The sequence below is a fragment of the Narcine bancroftii genome, chromosome 2 (genome assembly GCF_036971445.1).
Source record: "Narcine bancroftii isolate sNarBan1 chromosome 2, sNarBan1.hap1, whole genome shotgun sequence".
In the NCBI taxonomy this organism is placed as follows: Eukaryota; Metazoa; Chordata; class Chondrichthyes; order Torpediniformes; family Narcinidae; genus Narcine; species Narcine bancroftii.
This window is the reverse complement of record NC_091470.1, coordinates 32,005,115-32,020,687: the sequence shown is the minus strand read 5'-3', so window position 1 is coordinate 32,020,687 and position 15,573 is coordinate 32,005,115. Positions and strand designations below refer to the sequence as shown.

At 36.1% G+C, this 15,573-nt stretch overlaps 1 protein-coding gene across 8 annotated transcripts in view; it reads left to right on the top strand.

Moving 5' to 3' along the window:
* The window catches only part of ppp4r4 (protein phosphatase 4, regulatory subunit 4), a 105,417-nt gene that overhangs the window by 78,695 nt on the left and 11,149 nt on the right, over window positions 1-15,573 (top strand). For 7 of the 8 annotated variants that reach the window (XM_069916181.1, XM_069916177.1, XM_069916180.1 and 4 more), the window contains 7 exons: window positions 1,214-1,297; window positions 3,992-4,171; window positions 5,001-5,106; window positions 8,167-8,314; window positions 11,962-12,106; window positions 14,302-14,343; window positions 14,450-14,524. In XM_069916181.1, coding sequence (XP_069772282.1) covers window positions 1,214-1,297; window positions 3,992-4,171; window positions 5,001-5,106; window positions 8,167-8,314; window positions 11,962-12,106; window positions 14,302-14,343; window positions 14,450-14,524 — 780 coding nt within the window. The remainder of the gene's footprint in view (window positions 1-1,213; window positions 1,298-3,991; window positions 4,172-5,000; window positions 5,107-8,166; window positions 8,315-11,961; window positions 12,107-14,301; window positions 14,344-14,449; window positions 14,525-15,573) is intronic. The other variant, XM_069916178.1, reaches the window with a different exon arrangement.

The following is a 15,573-nucleotide window of genomic DNA, read 5'->3' as shown; positions in this document are numbered from 1 at the left end:
TTATGTGAGCACACCGTAGGTACTTTTAAACAGCCAGTTTGTGTTCTCCAAATAATGGTCTATTCATTTAATGATGTCATTTCAATTAGCACCTACTTGTGAAATATGCATCTCATTCTCCATAGATCCTGCAATGTTACTGAATATGAATTCTTCAGTCTTTCAAATAAGATCTGTTTTAAAATGTGTGTATGTATGTAACCCACTAATCTTGCCAAATTCCTCCCAATATTTATCCATTACAGCTTTCTGAATGCGCTTGTTTTTATTTGCACGTATTTATTTGTATATAGCACTATTTTTTTAACTTGTGGTTGGGTGCTAATTGTATTTCATTGGCTTTGTATTTTACCTGGCACAGAGACAATGAAATTGAATCTAATTTAATCAAATCTAATCTAATTTAATTGACTAACTTCCAGGGAAATTTTTGTTCTTGCACCTCATAAATTTAAAAATGGAGCAGAAAGCTTCACTTGTTGAGGATGGTCAAGTCAAATCTTGAGCTACAATAGCAGCACAAAAATCTAGAGCACTGAAAGCATTAATTATACTGGGAATAGCTTCTGCGATTCATGATTTATCTAAGAAACTCAATTCCCAAAAGTGTTATCAATTTCCATTTGAGTATCTCAATATCTGTGGAAATGATCATGCTCCATCTCTAGAAGTGAATGTTTAAATTGTCCCTAGTTGATTCTCCTCACTCCTTAAATTTCAGATTATTTAAAATTCTTCTGCCTGTTTTCTTTTCCATATCAAATTGCATTGTTCAGGTGGTGTTTCTTTGTTCACTTACACGCATAAGGGTTTATATTCAATACATGAACATATTTGGTATTTATCATTGATAATTATTTTTTTTCCTGTGCTACAGAACAGTTAGGATCTGAAACCCACTGGAATATTTTCATAAATAGAAGTTGAATTAAATTAATGAAGGATGCTTTATTTATGAGAAGGTTCTCATTGAAAAGTGTTAAATAAGTTGCTGTCCACTTTAAGCAGTTCATTAAATGTATTATATACATTGTAATTCTCATTGGAACAGTGAGAACTGCAATTCCTTAAAGTGAACAGCATTTTCTCATATTTTAAGTTGATGCTTCTCACTAACTAGAAAACAATGCCTTAGATTGTTTTCATAATTACTTTCCTCCTTCTGATTGATTATGCTGCTTAAGAGCCTGGTTCATTGTTTTGCTAAATCTAGGTTTTGGATGCCCTACTAGATCACCTTCCTGAAATTCTAAGATTTATTATTTCAGGAGGAGACCATGTGCCCACAGAGAATAAGGTAAGCAAACATATATTATCACACTTTAGAAATGTAGTTATTTTAATTCCTTATCATTAGACTATCTTTTCTGCAACCATATAAAAATTCCCATTCAGATCATCGACATGCTATTCATGCTGATGAACACAAGAGCACAAAAAATAGGACAGGAGGAGGGCCATGTGCTCAAGTATATTTAACGAGGCAGCCTTTACTTTCCCTTGGGTAGAGACCCGCAGATTCACTATTCTCTGAGAGAAACAGTTCCTCCTCATCTCTGCTTAAATCTACTCCCCTGAATCTTCAGGTTATATCCCCTAGTTCTAGTCTCACCTACCAGTGGAATCTTTCCTGCTTCCATCATATCTATCTCTTTATCTGTTTTCTAGAAGAGTTTCTCTCCTTCTTCAAAACTCCAATGAGTATAGCCCCTGGCAACTCATTCATTGTCTTCTCATAATCTAACATCCTCATCTCCTGAATCAACCAGGTGAACCTCCGGTGCACCCCCTCCAAAGCCAAGAAGGACATGTAAAGTAATAGGTTTTAAGGATATACAAAGAAAAAAAAAGGTAGAGAGGCTGAGGTATAGTATGGGAAATGTAAATCCTAGAACATTGACAACTGAAGGCAAGGTCAGCAATAATGGAACAATTGAGAAGGACATTGCTAATGAGGTTGGAATTTTTCCGATGTTAGGAGAAGATCGTGGATAATATTTGGACTCAATGAAAATAAGATGCAAATGTCAACAGCCCTTCTTCTAACTTTGGTAATGTGATTCCAGTGCCTCTGCTCTTCCCTTCCCAACCCTCAACCCTTTTCCTCTTCCCTGCAACACAGGACTGATCAGGCTTATAGACTACCACAGCACCCATCCTTCCAGCCTAGCCATGGACATAATCACCTGGTCGCATTTTTCAGTCCTGTAAATAGTTCTTTGTCTTTCCTTTTCACCCTTCATCAAGTCCCTGCTGAAACCCATTCAGAACATCTTTTTTGGGTGCATGGGAATTTCTAAGTTGTCAAGTCTAGGGGTGGTAAAAATGTGGATGAATGTTTCAACAGCAGATGAGCTAAGGTGAGGGCAGAATTGAGAAATGTTTGGAGATGGGAATAGATGTTCTTGGTCATGACAGTTGTGTGGCTGGAGGTATGTAGCAAGATCAAGTATCATACCAACATCCTGAATATTCTTGTTCTGTTTCAGACTGTTGTCGTGGAGAGAGATGACTTCAGTGGCTAGGGAGCAGAATTAGTGGTGGGGTCAGAAAATATAATCTATGGATGCCAGTGTTTAGATGCGAAGGTGATTAGTATATTGTTTAAAACAGCGAGGGACTCCAGTAGTGGTGATGCTCTCTGTACAGATGGAAACTGGTACTCTATTTATGGATGATGTTGCTGGAATCCTTGGTCATGTGATTCACGTATTGATTAAATTTGATTTTTGCATTTCAGTTTTGTTTTGCTTTTTTTTGTAGCATAAGATCTGAAGGTCTAATCGAAAAACTGATTGCTAAGTGAGACATTTTAGATGTACCTACTAATGAAGAGTAGTAAAGGCTTTGATAAACAGGAAATTGATGATTTATGGTAATATTTTTAATAATTTAATCCAAAATCACCAGGATTCTCAAAGCTTTCCCATTACTGTTAGGATGGAAGATCATCGCTGGAGACAACAAGAGACTGCATTGCTGAAAGAACTCTGCATGTCAGATAACATCTGTGGAGGGAAATTGGGAAAAATTATTCTATTTCAGGACATCTAAAATGTACTTTTTTTTTTCTCTCTTTCTCTGCTATTATTGATGGAGCCCTCACTTTCATTTCCTCTTTTTCTCAGACCTGTGTTCATTCCCCTCTCTCTCAAAACAGATCTGAGGTAGAGTTCCTCTCATCTTCACCTTTTAGCCTACTAGCCTCCATATCCAGCACATCATCCACCTTCAATTCTGCCAGCTGCAACAGTATTCCACCTCTAGTCATAGCTTCTTCCACCGCCTCCCCAACTCTTTCCACCTGCTGCAAGGATCATTCCCTTCATGACTTCCTGGTCCAGTCATCCCTCCCCAACCACCTATTTGTATTCCCTGTAATCTTCTGTCTGCCTGCCAACTACACCCACTTCTTGCCCAAACTGGGTCTTTATGTCCATCATCCTTCCATGATCCACTAGCCCCCTATATCACTCCTGCCCCTCTCTTCCTTCTCAAATTTCAGTTTCAATGAAGGGTTTTAAATGGAAACCTATATTCTCCAGTTCCTTCCATAGATGGTGCCTGACCTCTTAAGTTCCTCCAGCAACTCATTTTTACCTGGGGACAATGATCACTGTTGCATCAGAAGCTAAATCCTTCGCGTCTTGTTAAACAGACCCCTCACGTGGAAACATGATGATGATAAATCTAACAGGAAACTCTATAAATAAAACCATAGACAGGAATTATTTTTCAAGATGGATCTATTGTAATTACTTAAGTTAGCATAATAATTTTGTTTATGTTTGGGAAAAATTGATTCTCCCTTTGTGAAATAACTTGATTGTTTAGGCAAGGTGTAGGCTGTAAATTACTGAAACTTTAAGAGTGCCATTTTAATATGTTGTCCTTGTGCATCTAATTTATGTGTCTAACTTTGTACAGAAAAATTTGGAAAGATAACCACAGTGTCCAAGACTTTATTTTTAATTGGAAATTTTGTTGTCAGGTACATATTCCTGATCTGATTCCAGCTCTCTCAATGGCTGAACAAAGAGCTGCCACCTCTTTAAAATGGAGAATACATGAGAAGCTATTGTTGACGTTTTCCTGTCTGCCACAAGTCATTTCAAGTGATCAGATATACTACAAGTTTTTGCCCATAATGTTTAGAATAATGACGACAAATGTAAGATATATCTTTAGTGCAATTTCTACTCATCTATTTTTGTTCTAAAAGTAGCAAATGCATTCACAATTATAGAGCTTTCATTTAAAACATACCGTAGTAATTCTTGCATCCTTCAAGTTATTGTGCAGCTTTCAACTTAAATTTTTGAAACGCTATTAGGTGATCATACAAATCTATTCTGACATCGTATTTCTTTTAACTTTATCTCTCTGGGACTATTCTTGATCTTGTTATATAGATATTTAATGGATTGAATCAATTACTGCATGTTCATGTTTTGGCAAATATTCACATTTTTATTGTAGCCGGTTATTTTGTTTGATTTCTTACTATATTTTAAATATCTTATTCAATTCATTTCATATTCACAATTTCTTGTTCCAAGTCTGTACTCCACTACTTACCAGTTAACTTCACTAATTTGGAGTATGAAAATTGCATGTTTCCATTTCATGTGCAATATTTATTTATAATTGTTTTTAACAATCTAAAGATGTCAGGCTCCCCCAATTAAAAAAAAATACTCTGTAATTTCTAATGTTAGTTAACGTTTAATGCTCTGGTGTCTGATAGATCTTTTGGCTTAACACATCTGTTAGCATTACTTCGAAACTTGCTTAAGTGTTAATTGTGATATTCTGTTCATGTGCTGTTGGATGCTTTGCTTATATTTGTTAACTCATGGTGGAGAACTCCATTAAATTGAAGCAAATATAATAAATAGTATTTTCAAATTCTATCTATGTGCAGTATCATTGAAGTCAACAGATTGTTACATGACCATTCTGATAACACTAAAGTTCAGGTTGGGATTATTATCATCTAGAATGTCCTCCCAGTCCAAAGAGCCTCAGCCAGAACCCTCTGTGTATTTGTTCGGTACAACCGTAAACAGGAGCAAAGACAGGAAATTTGCAGTAAACTCATTGAGCGTAAGTATATTATCAAAAGTGAATATAATAAAATAACTTGAGTTTTTTTAAAATTGTTCCTCCAAAATTGGGCTGAGTAATTTCATCATAATCAAAATCAATTGTGAAATCTTATCTTTCCAATGTACCTTTGCAAAATAAGCAATACAATTGCAGAACCTACTTTTATATATTTATTTTCTTTCATGACTGAGATATTCCATAGTTTTTTCTACAATCAATGAAGAACTTTTAAAGAACAGTAACTTTTGTAGCCAAATTTGTGCAGAGCAGAGTACCATAACCTGAAGTGAGATGATGGCTAAAAACCTTTTAATAACGTTGGTTGTAGAATATCAAGTAGCAGGACAGAGCAAGTGGTGTCTATGCTCTTTTTCAATAGCACTGTTTTTGTATCCACCTGCACACTGTTATCAAATGATAGCATAAAGAGCTTAACACTAATTGGTCTTTAAGCATTGCATTAAAACTATGATGTGTCATTCTGGAAATGTTATTTCCAGATACGTGTATCAGATTTGCAAGCCATTTTCCACTTTAAGCTGTGATCTGGGTATCCAAGCAGGGATAGTAGACCAAATACTTTTAAGATGCACTAAAGGTTATCTCCAAGAAAAAAAAAACTTGCAGTATTCATCCTGATATCTGGAATGACACAACTCTTGATAGGCTATGTTAGATCTATTTATATAAATTTCAAGTGAGAGGCTAATTTGGGGGTCAATCACCTAGCATGAATGTAACTATTTTTTTACATTTGAGCCACTGTGGTAGTTCAATTTAATTACTCAGAACTAGATGTTTCTTTTTGTGTTGGATACCAAACCACATATCTTTGTTTTTGCCTTTGTATATATTGGAAGATTCATTCTTAGTGGTGGTGGTGGTGGTGTTCATTTCAATCTTCACTGTGTGGTGCATTGAAAATTATACCACTTTCCTTTCCTTCAACTTTTAAAAAAAATAATCCGCTATTCTGAGAATAGCATTTCTTTCTGGAATGGATAATTTCATATTCCAACAAAACTATTTTTGTTCTGTTATCATCAAGAATATTAAGTTCCTTGTCAATTCCAATGGACCTGTATGCCTGCTAGCAAATGCTCTTTAAATTTGGAGACACTCTGCTGGAGGAGCCACTGACCCATTGAGTTACTCCAGCACAATGTGTTTGGCTCTTTAGTAGTTAATGTTTTTAAAAATATTCCTGAATACTCAGTGAATTTACACATCTATTACTCAATCAAAATTGAAATTTTGAATCTCTTGCTGTGTATAATTCTACCAATCTCAGATCTGTTAATTTTCTTGATTTATTTGTCTTTCACATGTTCTAATATTCCTGTTTTAACATCTCATTCCTCCTATTCTTCTACTCCCTCTAATCAACTCGAATGGCTGATCAGTGGTCTAACTCTGTCTGCCTACTTTTGCTCCACAATATTTTTGGTTCAGAAAAGTTTATTAATCTCAGGTTGAAAAGAAAAAAAAATGACTGAGCATCGCTTGCTATTTGGAGAACATTGATGCAAATCTATGCCACCAGCTGCATGTAGAATTGTGTCAAGCTTTATCACTGACGATGCCCCTTAGTTCTAAATGAAACAATCAACAAAAATAATTATTCTCAATCTACTACATCAGTTCAACTTTCTAAGTCAAGGGGAGTACATCATCAGTGTGCCTCATGGTGTATTTTTTAGTGGGAAGAATACATTGTTCAAATGTCAAAAAGTCATGGTTTATAACATTATTTCCTATTTTGCTCACAGCTGCATCACTTTTAGTTTCTGACTTTCTTTCAATGACAATTAATTTGTTACTAACTCTTTGTGTTTTGTGGATCCATGAAAATAATTAATAATTACTGTAGATTTTATTCTCACAACCTAGCATGTGAGCATTAGGTTCTTTAAAAAATCTGCAGGTAATTTAACCATTAACTATATACTTGCGGTGCACATAGAACATCTTTGAAATTTGTACATCCATCATATCTACCTCTACTTCTAGAAAATCTTCTCTCTGGAAAGTGGCCATTTGAGAGAATTATATTGTCACTCATCCATCCTATCTAATGTGTGAGAGAACATGACAGAAATTTGGACATATTAAATATTTGATTTGTCTTTTAAACATGGGCAATGTGGCTTTTACAATTAAGTTTAATCTCTTTGATATGAAGAACATATTGTGAATTGGACATAATATTTCACTGTGCTAAGGATATGGCAAGATGGTGAAATATCAGTAGGCATTTGCATTGGTACATAAAATAGTAGAAAATAATCTTTTACTATTATTCAGACAAAATGAAAGACGTTTTTGTAATATTTGTTCCCTAGCTGGTAGCATTTATAATACTTAAGGAGTTAAAAATATTTTGTGTGCCAGACAGTTTGACTCTCCATTAAATAATTTTCCACAAGATTTTTGTTTTCCACAATCTCAAGCAATGGGAAAATTCATCTACCTACTCTCTTTGGTGCCAGATACTGGAGGTTTTACTATAGTTTGATGAACTTTGTAATGTCTCGGTTTTGAAAATCTATCACTATTTAATTAATATTAAAAATACTGTAAATTTCTACTGATACCTGTTGCTGAAAAATTGGCAAAAATATTTGTTGGAGCTACACCTGATGAGATGAATAAATCTTGAGATACAGGTGTCCTTATGATTTTTTTTCAGGAATGTAGAAGCATTTCATGTAGAAGGGCAGGTAAAACACTTCTGTCATACACTGACTGTAAAATTAATCATGTCCAGGCTTTATATAAGATTTATAAAGAGAAATGACAGGATAATGGTATTGTGCAACACTCAATGTCAACTGCAAAGTGTTTTCTCTAACTGGCAAAGACTTGATCTGCCATATATTTATAGAAATGTTCCTCTTTATTTATTTCAGCTTTTGTTTTATTTTAAAGTTGTCTATCCTATTGTGACTGTTGATAGTCTAAAGCAGAAGCAGGGAATATGATGACATCTCAGAACATGCTATGTATTTTGAATAAAGCTTTTATCCTATTAACGCATTTTTTCTTTTTCTGGTCCAGAACTTGGTCAAGGGAAAAGTTGCTGGAACAGGCTAAGATTTCTTGACATTTGTGAATTTATCATGGATCTGTTTTCAAAAGCCTTCTTCTGCAAATATTTTTTCCTCCCCGTACTAGAACTTTCACATGACCCAGTCCCAAATGTAAGGTAAGTCAATCATTGATGAATAAGTTTGTTACTTGGTTCCTTATTTTTAAGTAATGTTAATTTTAAAGGAGCAAAAAAATTCTTGGTTTATGGGGCAGTCACAGACCCAGTAACAATGTTGACATTTCCCTAGATGACACAAGTAATTAAGTTTGGCTCCATCTGTTGAATAATCCATTGCTACATCCATGTGATAATTTTGACATTCGCAGCAAATTTTTGAAACTGATAATGTTATGTACCAGCATTATTAATATGTATCTTAAATATCACTTTGATTAATCTCTAAGATTATTAAAACATAATTTACTGCATTAACATGTGAGAAACATTATTAAATGCCTGCTTCTCTGCAATTAAGTAATTGCTGGAATGGGGTTTAATTAATAAACCATTGTCTCCGTTCCTGCATTTATCTAAAATTTTAATTTTAATTCATCACCTGTTGGATTAAATATGAATACAATTAAGTGTGATTTCTACATTATCTTGGACAAGGTGAGGTGGATTTCGAATTAGAATTTTTCCAGCAATGTTAGATGGCATCTAGAATATATTACATTTTAATAAAACTACTGAAAAATTACAATTTAAAAGGCAAACCATCTGTTTGGACTATTTTTTAATATGTGGAAAGTAGAAATGACAACCAGAAGTGTGTGCTAGTACACAGTCAAAAGTGAGGTCTGGATAAAATCTGTTGACATCAGAATCAGGATTTATTGTCATGAACTTCAGTGTTTTGCAGCAGAATTATATTGTAAACATATGTGTCATAACCATCTTACGACATTACTATTAAAAAAATATAATAACAGTTGTGCATGAAAAGTAAGGCTTATTGATTATTCAGGAATCTGATGGCAGCGGGAAAGAAGGTCTCCTTGTACTGCTGAGTGCTCATCTTTAGGCTCCTGATAGTAGCAAAGTGAAGAGGGCATGGCCTCTATTATTAATTATGTATTATTATTACTATTAAAGCTTTGTTTAAGTATTTATTGTTTAATTTGAAAACATTTTATTAAAATTCAATGTAATTATGTTTTTATATTTCTGGGTAGTTTGTTTAAGGAATGTTGCCTTTATTTTCACTATTCCCAATTCAGCAAAACTCCAGATATCTGGAATCCTCCTATCTTTGGTGTCATACTGGTAAATTTTTGGAAATTTTGGATATTCTTTCTTTTAATGGATCACTAGACCTACATTTCACTTTTTTATTAGACTTTACACAGTAATATATAATACATTTTCTAATGGAACAAGTGTGTGAAAGATTTCATCATGAAATACAAACTGATGATTTTAACAAGAATATGGGACCAGGCTCTCAATGTGTTTAAAGAGAACATGAGAACCATGGGCCAGTAAGTTTAAAAGAGGCATGGGAACAGGAGCCGCATGGGTTGAAAGGGAGTTTGGGAAATGGAAGCATGTGAGCCAGGTGTCGAACCATCAGGATTTCCAAAAAACATTTCAAAAGAATCGTGTTATTGGAGATTAGCAGCAATGGTTATGGTTATATGGTTAGCACCTTACTTTTATAGGGGCAGTGACACAGGTTCGAATCTGGCGCTGTATGTAAGGAATGTGTACGTTCTCCTCATGTCTGTGTGGATTTCCTCTGGATGCTCTGCTTTCTTTCCACCCTTCAAACTTATGGGGGTTGTAGGGTAATTGGGTGGCATGGGCTGATGGGCTGTAAGGGCTTGTTACCATGTAGTATGTTTAAATTTAAAATTCTGCTTCCAGTTATGTTGACGTATCTTAAAAATAGCTTTTTCCAAAATCACTTTAATATTGATGTAGACTATTGGATCCCATTAGACCCATAATCAGTGAGGATTGCTAAAAAACATCTCCTCCACAATCTCCGTCAGTACCGGATCAGCATGGGACTGTGTATTTAGATGCCGATTCTACCTGTTTTAGACCTATATCTGTGTGGCTCGGTACTATAACAACACCTTTTATGATGATACCCTGATAGTGGGTGGGTTGCATAAAAAGTCAGCTTACGTGAGGGAGATTGAAACTTGGCTGAATGGCTAACAACAATTTCTCAATCAATGTCACCAAAGCCAAGGAGCTGATTGTGGACTTTAGGAAGGGAAAAAATAGGTGTACAATCCAGTGATAATTGGAGGATCAGAGGTGGAGAGGGAGAGCAAATTTAAGTTCTTTGGAGACACTCTCTCGGAGGATACTAATGATGTCGCGAAGAAAAGACCTCTACTTCCTCGTGAGTTTGCGGAGGTTTGCTATGACCTCGGAAACCTTGGCAAACTTCTACAGATGGAACGTGTCCTGACTGTTATACCTCTGAGAGGAAAGCCCTGCAAAAAGGTGGTGGATAGAGCCCAGTACATCAAAGGCAAAAATTTTCCTTCCGTCAGGGAAATCTACATGGATCCTTGCCATCGGAGAGCAGCAGCAATCGTCAAGGATCTAAATTGCCCATAACATGCTCTGTTCTCGCTATCGTCATTAGGAAAGAGGTTTAGGTATCACAAGACTTGACCAGCAGGTACAGGAACAGTTGCAACCCTTCCACATCAGGTTCCTGAATAACAAACTCAGTTAAGGAGTCTTACGTTGCACATTATTTATAACCTAATATATATATCGATATATCGATATATATATATATATATCTATATATATATAGATATATATATATACACATATATATATATATATTTTTTTTTTTTTCTTCTGCATTGCACAGTCAGTTTGTTTACATTTTTGGTTTAAATTCATTTCTTTTGTATATGTATTTTTTTTTTAGTATAGTTTTTTGCACTACCGATACTCTGCTGGCCACAAGAAAATTAATCTCAGGGTTGTATGCACTCTGTCAATAAATTGGAACTTTGAGTTCAGGAAGTATTAATCAGTGTTGCCAAAGTTCTTGATTTCTAATGGTTCACCTACACATTCATTCCAGTCAAATCATTTTACAGGATGAATGAATTGTCGCTTACTGAAAATATTAAATTCATGATGGGGGGGGGAGGAGTGCAAGGATGTTATCCATATAATACTGCAAGTTTTCTGCAGCATTACCAGAATGTATGAAGGCAGCCAATATCATAAAGAATCCCCATCACCCTGGTCACAACCTCTTCTCACTGCTACCCTTGGGTAGAAGGTACAAAAGACCAAAGACCAGCACCTCTAAGTTCAAGAACAGTTTCTTTCCAACAGCTCTCAGGCTCTTGAACCTCCCATTGTAGCACTCATTATGTACTGCTCTGACACCACAAGAGGACTATTTGCACAATTATAACAGCACTTTCTTCAGCGAGCAAGTAATAATTTTGGTGCTAATGTATATTGTACAGTGTATATGACAATAGACTTAACATTATCATCAGGCAAGAAGTATTTAGAGATTGGGATGCTCAATAGTCTCAGAGTCGAATAATTGTCCAGCATGCCCAGGTGTCTGTCATGGTGATGGATATGCAGTAGATGGAAACCAAGGGGGAAGTTTTAAATCTTCAAGCTTGTGACCCAATGGGCCTATAGATTTTGTTTTGCAGATTTCAAAGTATTTGAAAATTCCATATAAAAGAAATGGACTGATGCAGTTGCTTGTGGTATCGTTTAACTCATAATACGTGGCTTTATGATTATTTTTGCAGGATTAAATTCTGTTACATGCTGCCAAAATTGAAGTCTGCATTGAAACTTCCGGCTGACAAACACCTTCTTCAACAACTGGACCTTTGTGTCAGGAAATTACTGTGTCAGGAAAAGGACAAAGATGTCACTGCTGTCGTGAGGGTTGTACGTTTATTTTTTTTTACATTATTTTGCAAGTAATGTTCTGCATTGGATCTTGTAGCCATAGCAGTGATTATCATTGCTATAACTGAATCATTAGTTCATGTGAAATGAATGTAAACCTTGTTTCATATGGCCAAATGTGCAAGTAACACCATGTTGCTACCATGCCTTGAAATTGTTTTATATAATCAAATTCAAAATATTTAAATTATGTATGAGAGACCAGATAAGAGGTTAGCATAATTTCAACATATTACAAGTTGTGCATTAATTACTCATTGTATCTCTATAGAAAGTTATTAATTAAAACTGCTCAAAGGCTTTTAAGGAGACTGAGTCTCTTTCCTGAAAACACATAAGCATTTCTCCATACTAGAGTTCTGTATATGAGGATGACATGCGGGCTGACTTTAGGAGAGTGAATCCGAGGAAAACGGCTGGTGTGGACTGAATACTCGGCCAAGTATTCAAACTCTCTGCTGACCAACTTACCAATGTATTCATGGATATCTTCAACATCTCACTATGGAAGGGTGTGCTACCCACATGTTTCAAACAGGTGTCAAATCGTACCGGTGCCCAAGGAGAGTGCGGTAACCTGCCTAAATGACTATTGATCAGTGGCACTCACATCAACAGTAAAGAGTTTTGAAAGGCTGGTATTGATGCAAATTAGCTCCTGTCTGAGCGGCAACATGGATCCATTCCAATTTGACTATCGTAGCAACAGGTCTATGGCAGATGCCATCTCAGTGGCTCTACACAAAGCTTGGGACACCTAGATAGAAATGATGCATACATCAGGATGCTCTTTATTGACTACAGATCAGCATTTTACACCATCATCCCCTGAAAACTGATTTGCAAATTCTATGACCTGGGACTCAACACTCCATTCTGTAATTGGATCCTTGATTTCTTCACCTACTGACCACAATCAGTAATAAGTGGTAAGAATATCTCCTCCACAATCTCCATCAGTACCAGAGTACCACAGGGCTGTGTTCTTAGCCCCCTATTTTACTTGCTTAAGACCTATGACTGTGTGGTTCGGTGTGACAACAACACTCTCTACAAATTCACTGACGATACCACGGTAGTGGGTTGTATAAAAAGAGGTGACGAGTCAACATACAGGAGGGAGATTGAAAACTTAGCTGAATGGTGAACCAACAAGAACCTCACACTCAATGTCACCAAAGCCAAGAAGCTAATTGTTGACTTAAGGAAGGGAAAACCAGAGATGTACTATTCAGTGATCATTGGGAGATCAGAGTTGGAGAGGGTGAACAAATTTAAGTTCTTGGAAGTCACTATCTCGGAGGATCTTTCCTGGAGCCAACACATTAATGGATCATGAAGAAAGCATATCAACACCTCTACTTCCTCATGAGTTTGCCGACCTTTGATATGACATTGGAAACCCTGGCAAACTTCTCCAGATGTTAGGTCAAAAGTGTGCTGACCACAGTTTGATATGGGGACACCAAAACCCCCGAATGTAAAGCCCTGCAAAGGATAGTAATCACAGCTCAGGACATCACTGGCAAGCCCACTCCCACTATTGAGAATGTCTATGGGGAATGCTGCTGTGGGAGAGCAGCAGCAATCTTCAAGTATCCACACTACCCAGCACATGCTCTATTGTCGCTGCTACCATCAAGAAAGAGGAATAGGTGCCCCAAGACTCGCACCACCAGGTTCAGGAACAGCTTCTACCCCTCCACCATCAGACTCCTCAACAACAAACTCAGTCAGGGACTCATTTAAGGACCCGTACTTCTGCTTTTTGTTCTTTTTTCTCTCCTCTCTGTATTGCACAGTCAGTTGTTTACATGTGTACATTGTGTACAGTTTTTTTTCGCACTACCGATAAGTGGTAATTCTGCCTATCCCACAGGAAAAAAAGTATCTCAGGGTTGTATGTACATTACTTGTATGTACTCTGACAATAAATCTGAAATCTGATTTGTAAAATATCAAGTTTATCCTCTCCATGTCTCCTTCTCTAACCTCTCGCCCCACTATAGTTTTGATATCAAATGATAATGTATCACATTGACCATCTCTGAAGATATTTTAGTTAGAACCCTTTCATTCATAGGAAGGAATTTGTACCAACTGGAAGTAAGAATCAGTGTATTTAGCTTCAGTTATTCATTTTTTGTATTCCTTTCTTCTTGATTTTTTTTTAGATCACATTGGAATTAGATCGAATAGAAACTAGTGTGGAATGTGTAAGTTTGTATTTTGTTATAGCTTTGTTCTGAAAAAAATCAGTTGTTTCATTAAAAAATGCAGTGCATTTATTTGGCAAATAAAATATGATTTGTTTTCTCCAAGTTTCCAAAAAGGTTGCAAGAGAAAGACTTGCTTGATCACAAAAAGGAGAAGGAAGAAAATTTGCTTTTAGAAATGGTAACATCAGTGTCATTTGAAAGAGAGCTTACATTGTGTTCTACATTAACTGCAAATTTCTATTATATAGAAGCTAACGTGACCTGTTAAAAATGTGTACCTCACCTGCATTTACGTTAATGTATTCTGCCTCGTGTTGAACCATGATTGAGTCATACAGCATGGAAACATCCTTCTGCCCAATTTGTTGATGCTGAACAAGTTGCCTACCTGAGCTCATCCAGTTTGCCTGATTTTGGCCAATAATCCTTGAAACCATTCCTATTCATTTACCTGTTTAAAGGTATTTTGTATATTGTAATTGTACCTTACTCCACTGCTTCCTCTGGAAGCTTGTTCTATTCACATTACCTTCAGTGCAGAATAGGTTGCCCCTCATCCCCATTTGGTCTTCCTTCCTTGCCTTAAATCATGCCTTCTAGTTTCAGACTCCCTTAAAAGACTGTGACTGTTCACTTTTATCTGAGTCCCTTGTGTTTTTATATACTTCTCATCTTTCTAGACTCTAGGGGGGAAAAAAAGTCTGAGCCAATTTATTCTCTCTTTACAACTCAAATCTTCTGGTCACAGTAGTTCCGTAACAAATCATCTCTACACGCTTAGTTTAATGACATCCTTCCTATAGCTAGGTGACCAGAACTGCACACACTACTCCAATTATTCTCACACTGATAGTTGTAACATGACACCTCAATTTTTGTACTTAATGCCCAGATTGATGCCAAATGACTTCTTCACCACCCTGTCTACCTGTGTCACCATATTTTGGAAACAAAATACCTATACCCTTGTGTCTCTGTCTACAACTCCAAGGACCCTGGCATGGTTTAACATGCCAAAATATAACACTTATGCGACTGTGTAACTTAAATTCCATGTGCCATTTCTTGACCCACTTCCCTAGTTAATCTAGATCTCACTGTAATATTAGATAACCTTAGATATTTTGGTTTAAGTAGAAATTAGTGGTCTGGATTGTTTAATTACTTTTGAGATTCCAGAATTCTGCAAAATGATTTTTGATAAGTTATACAGTAATTAGTCATATA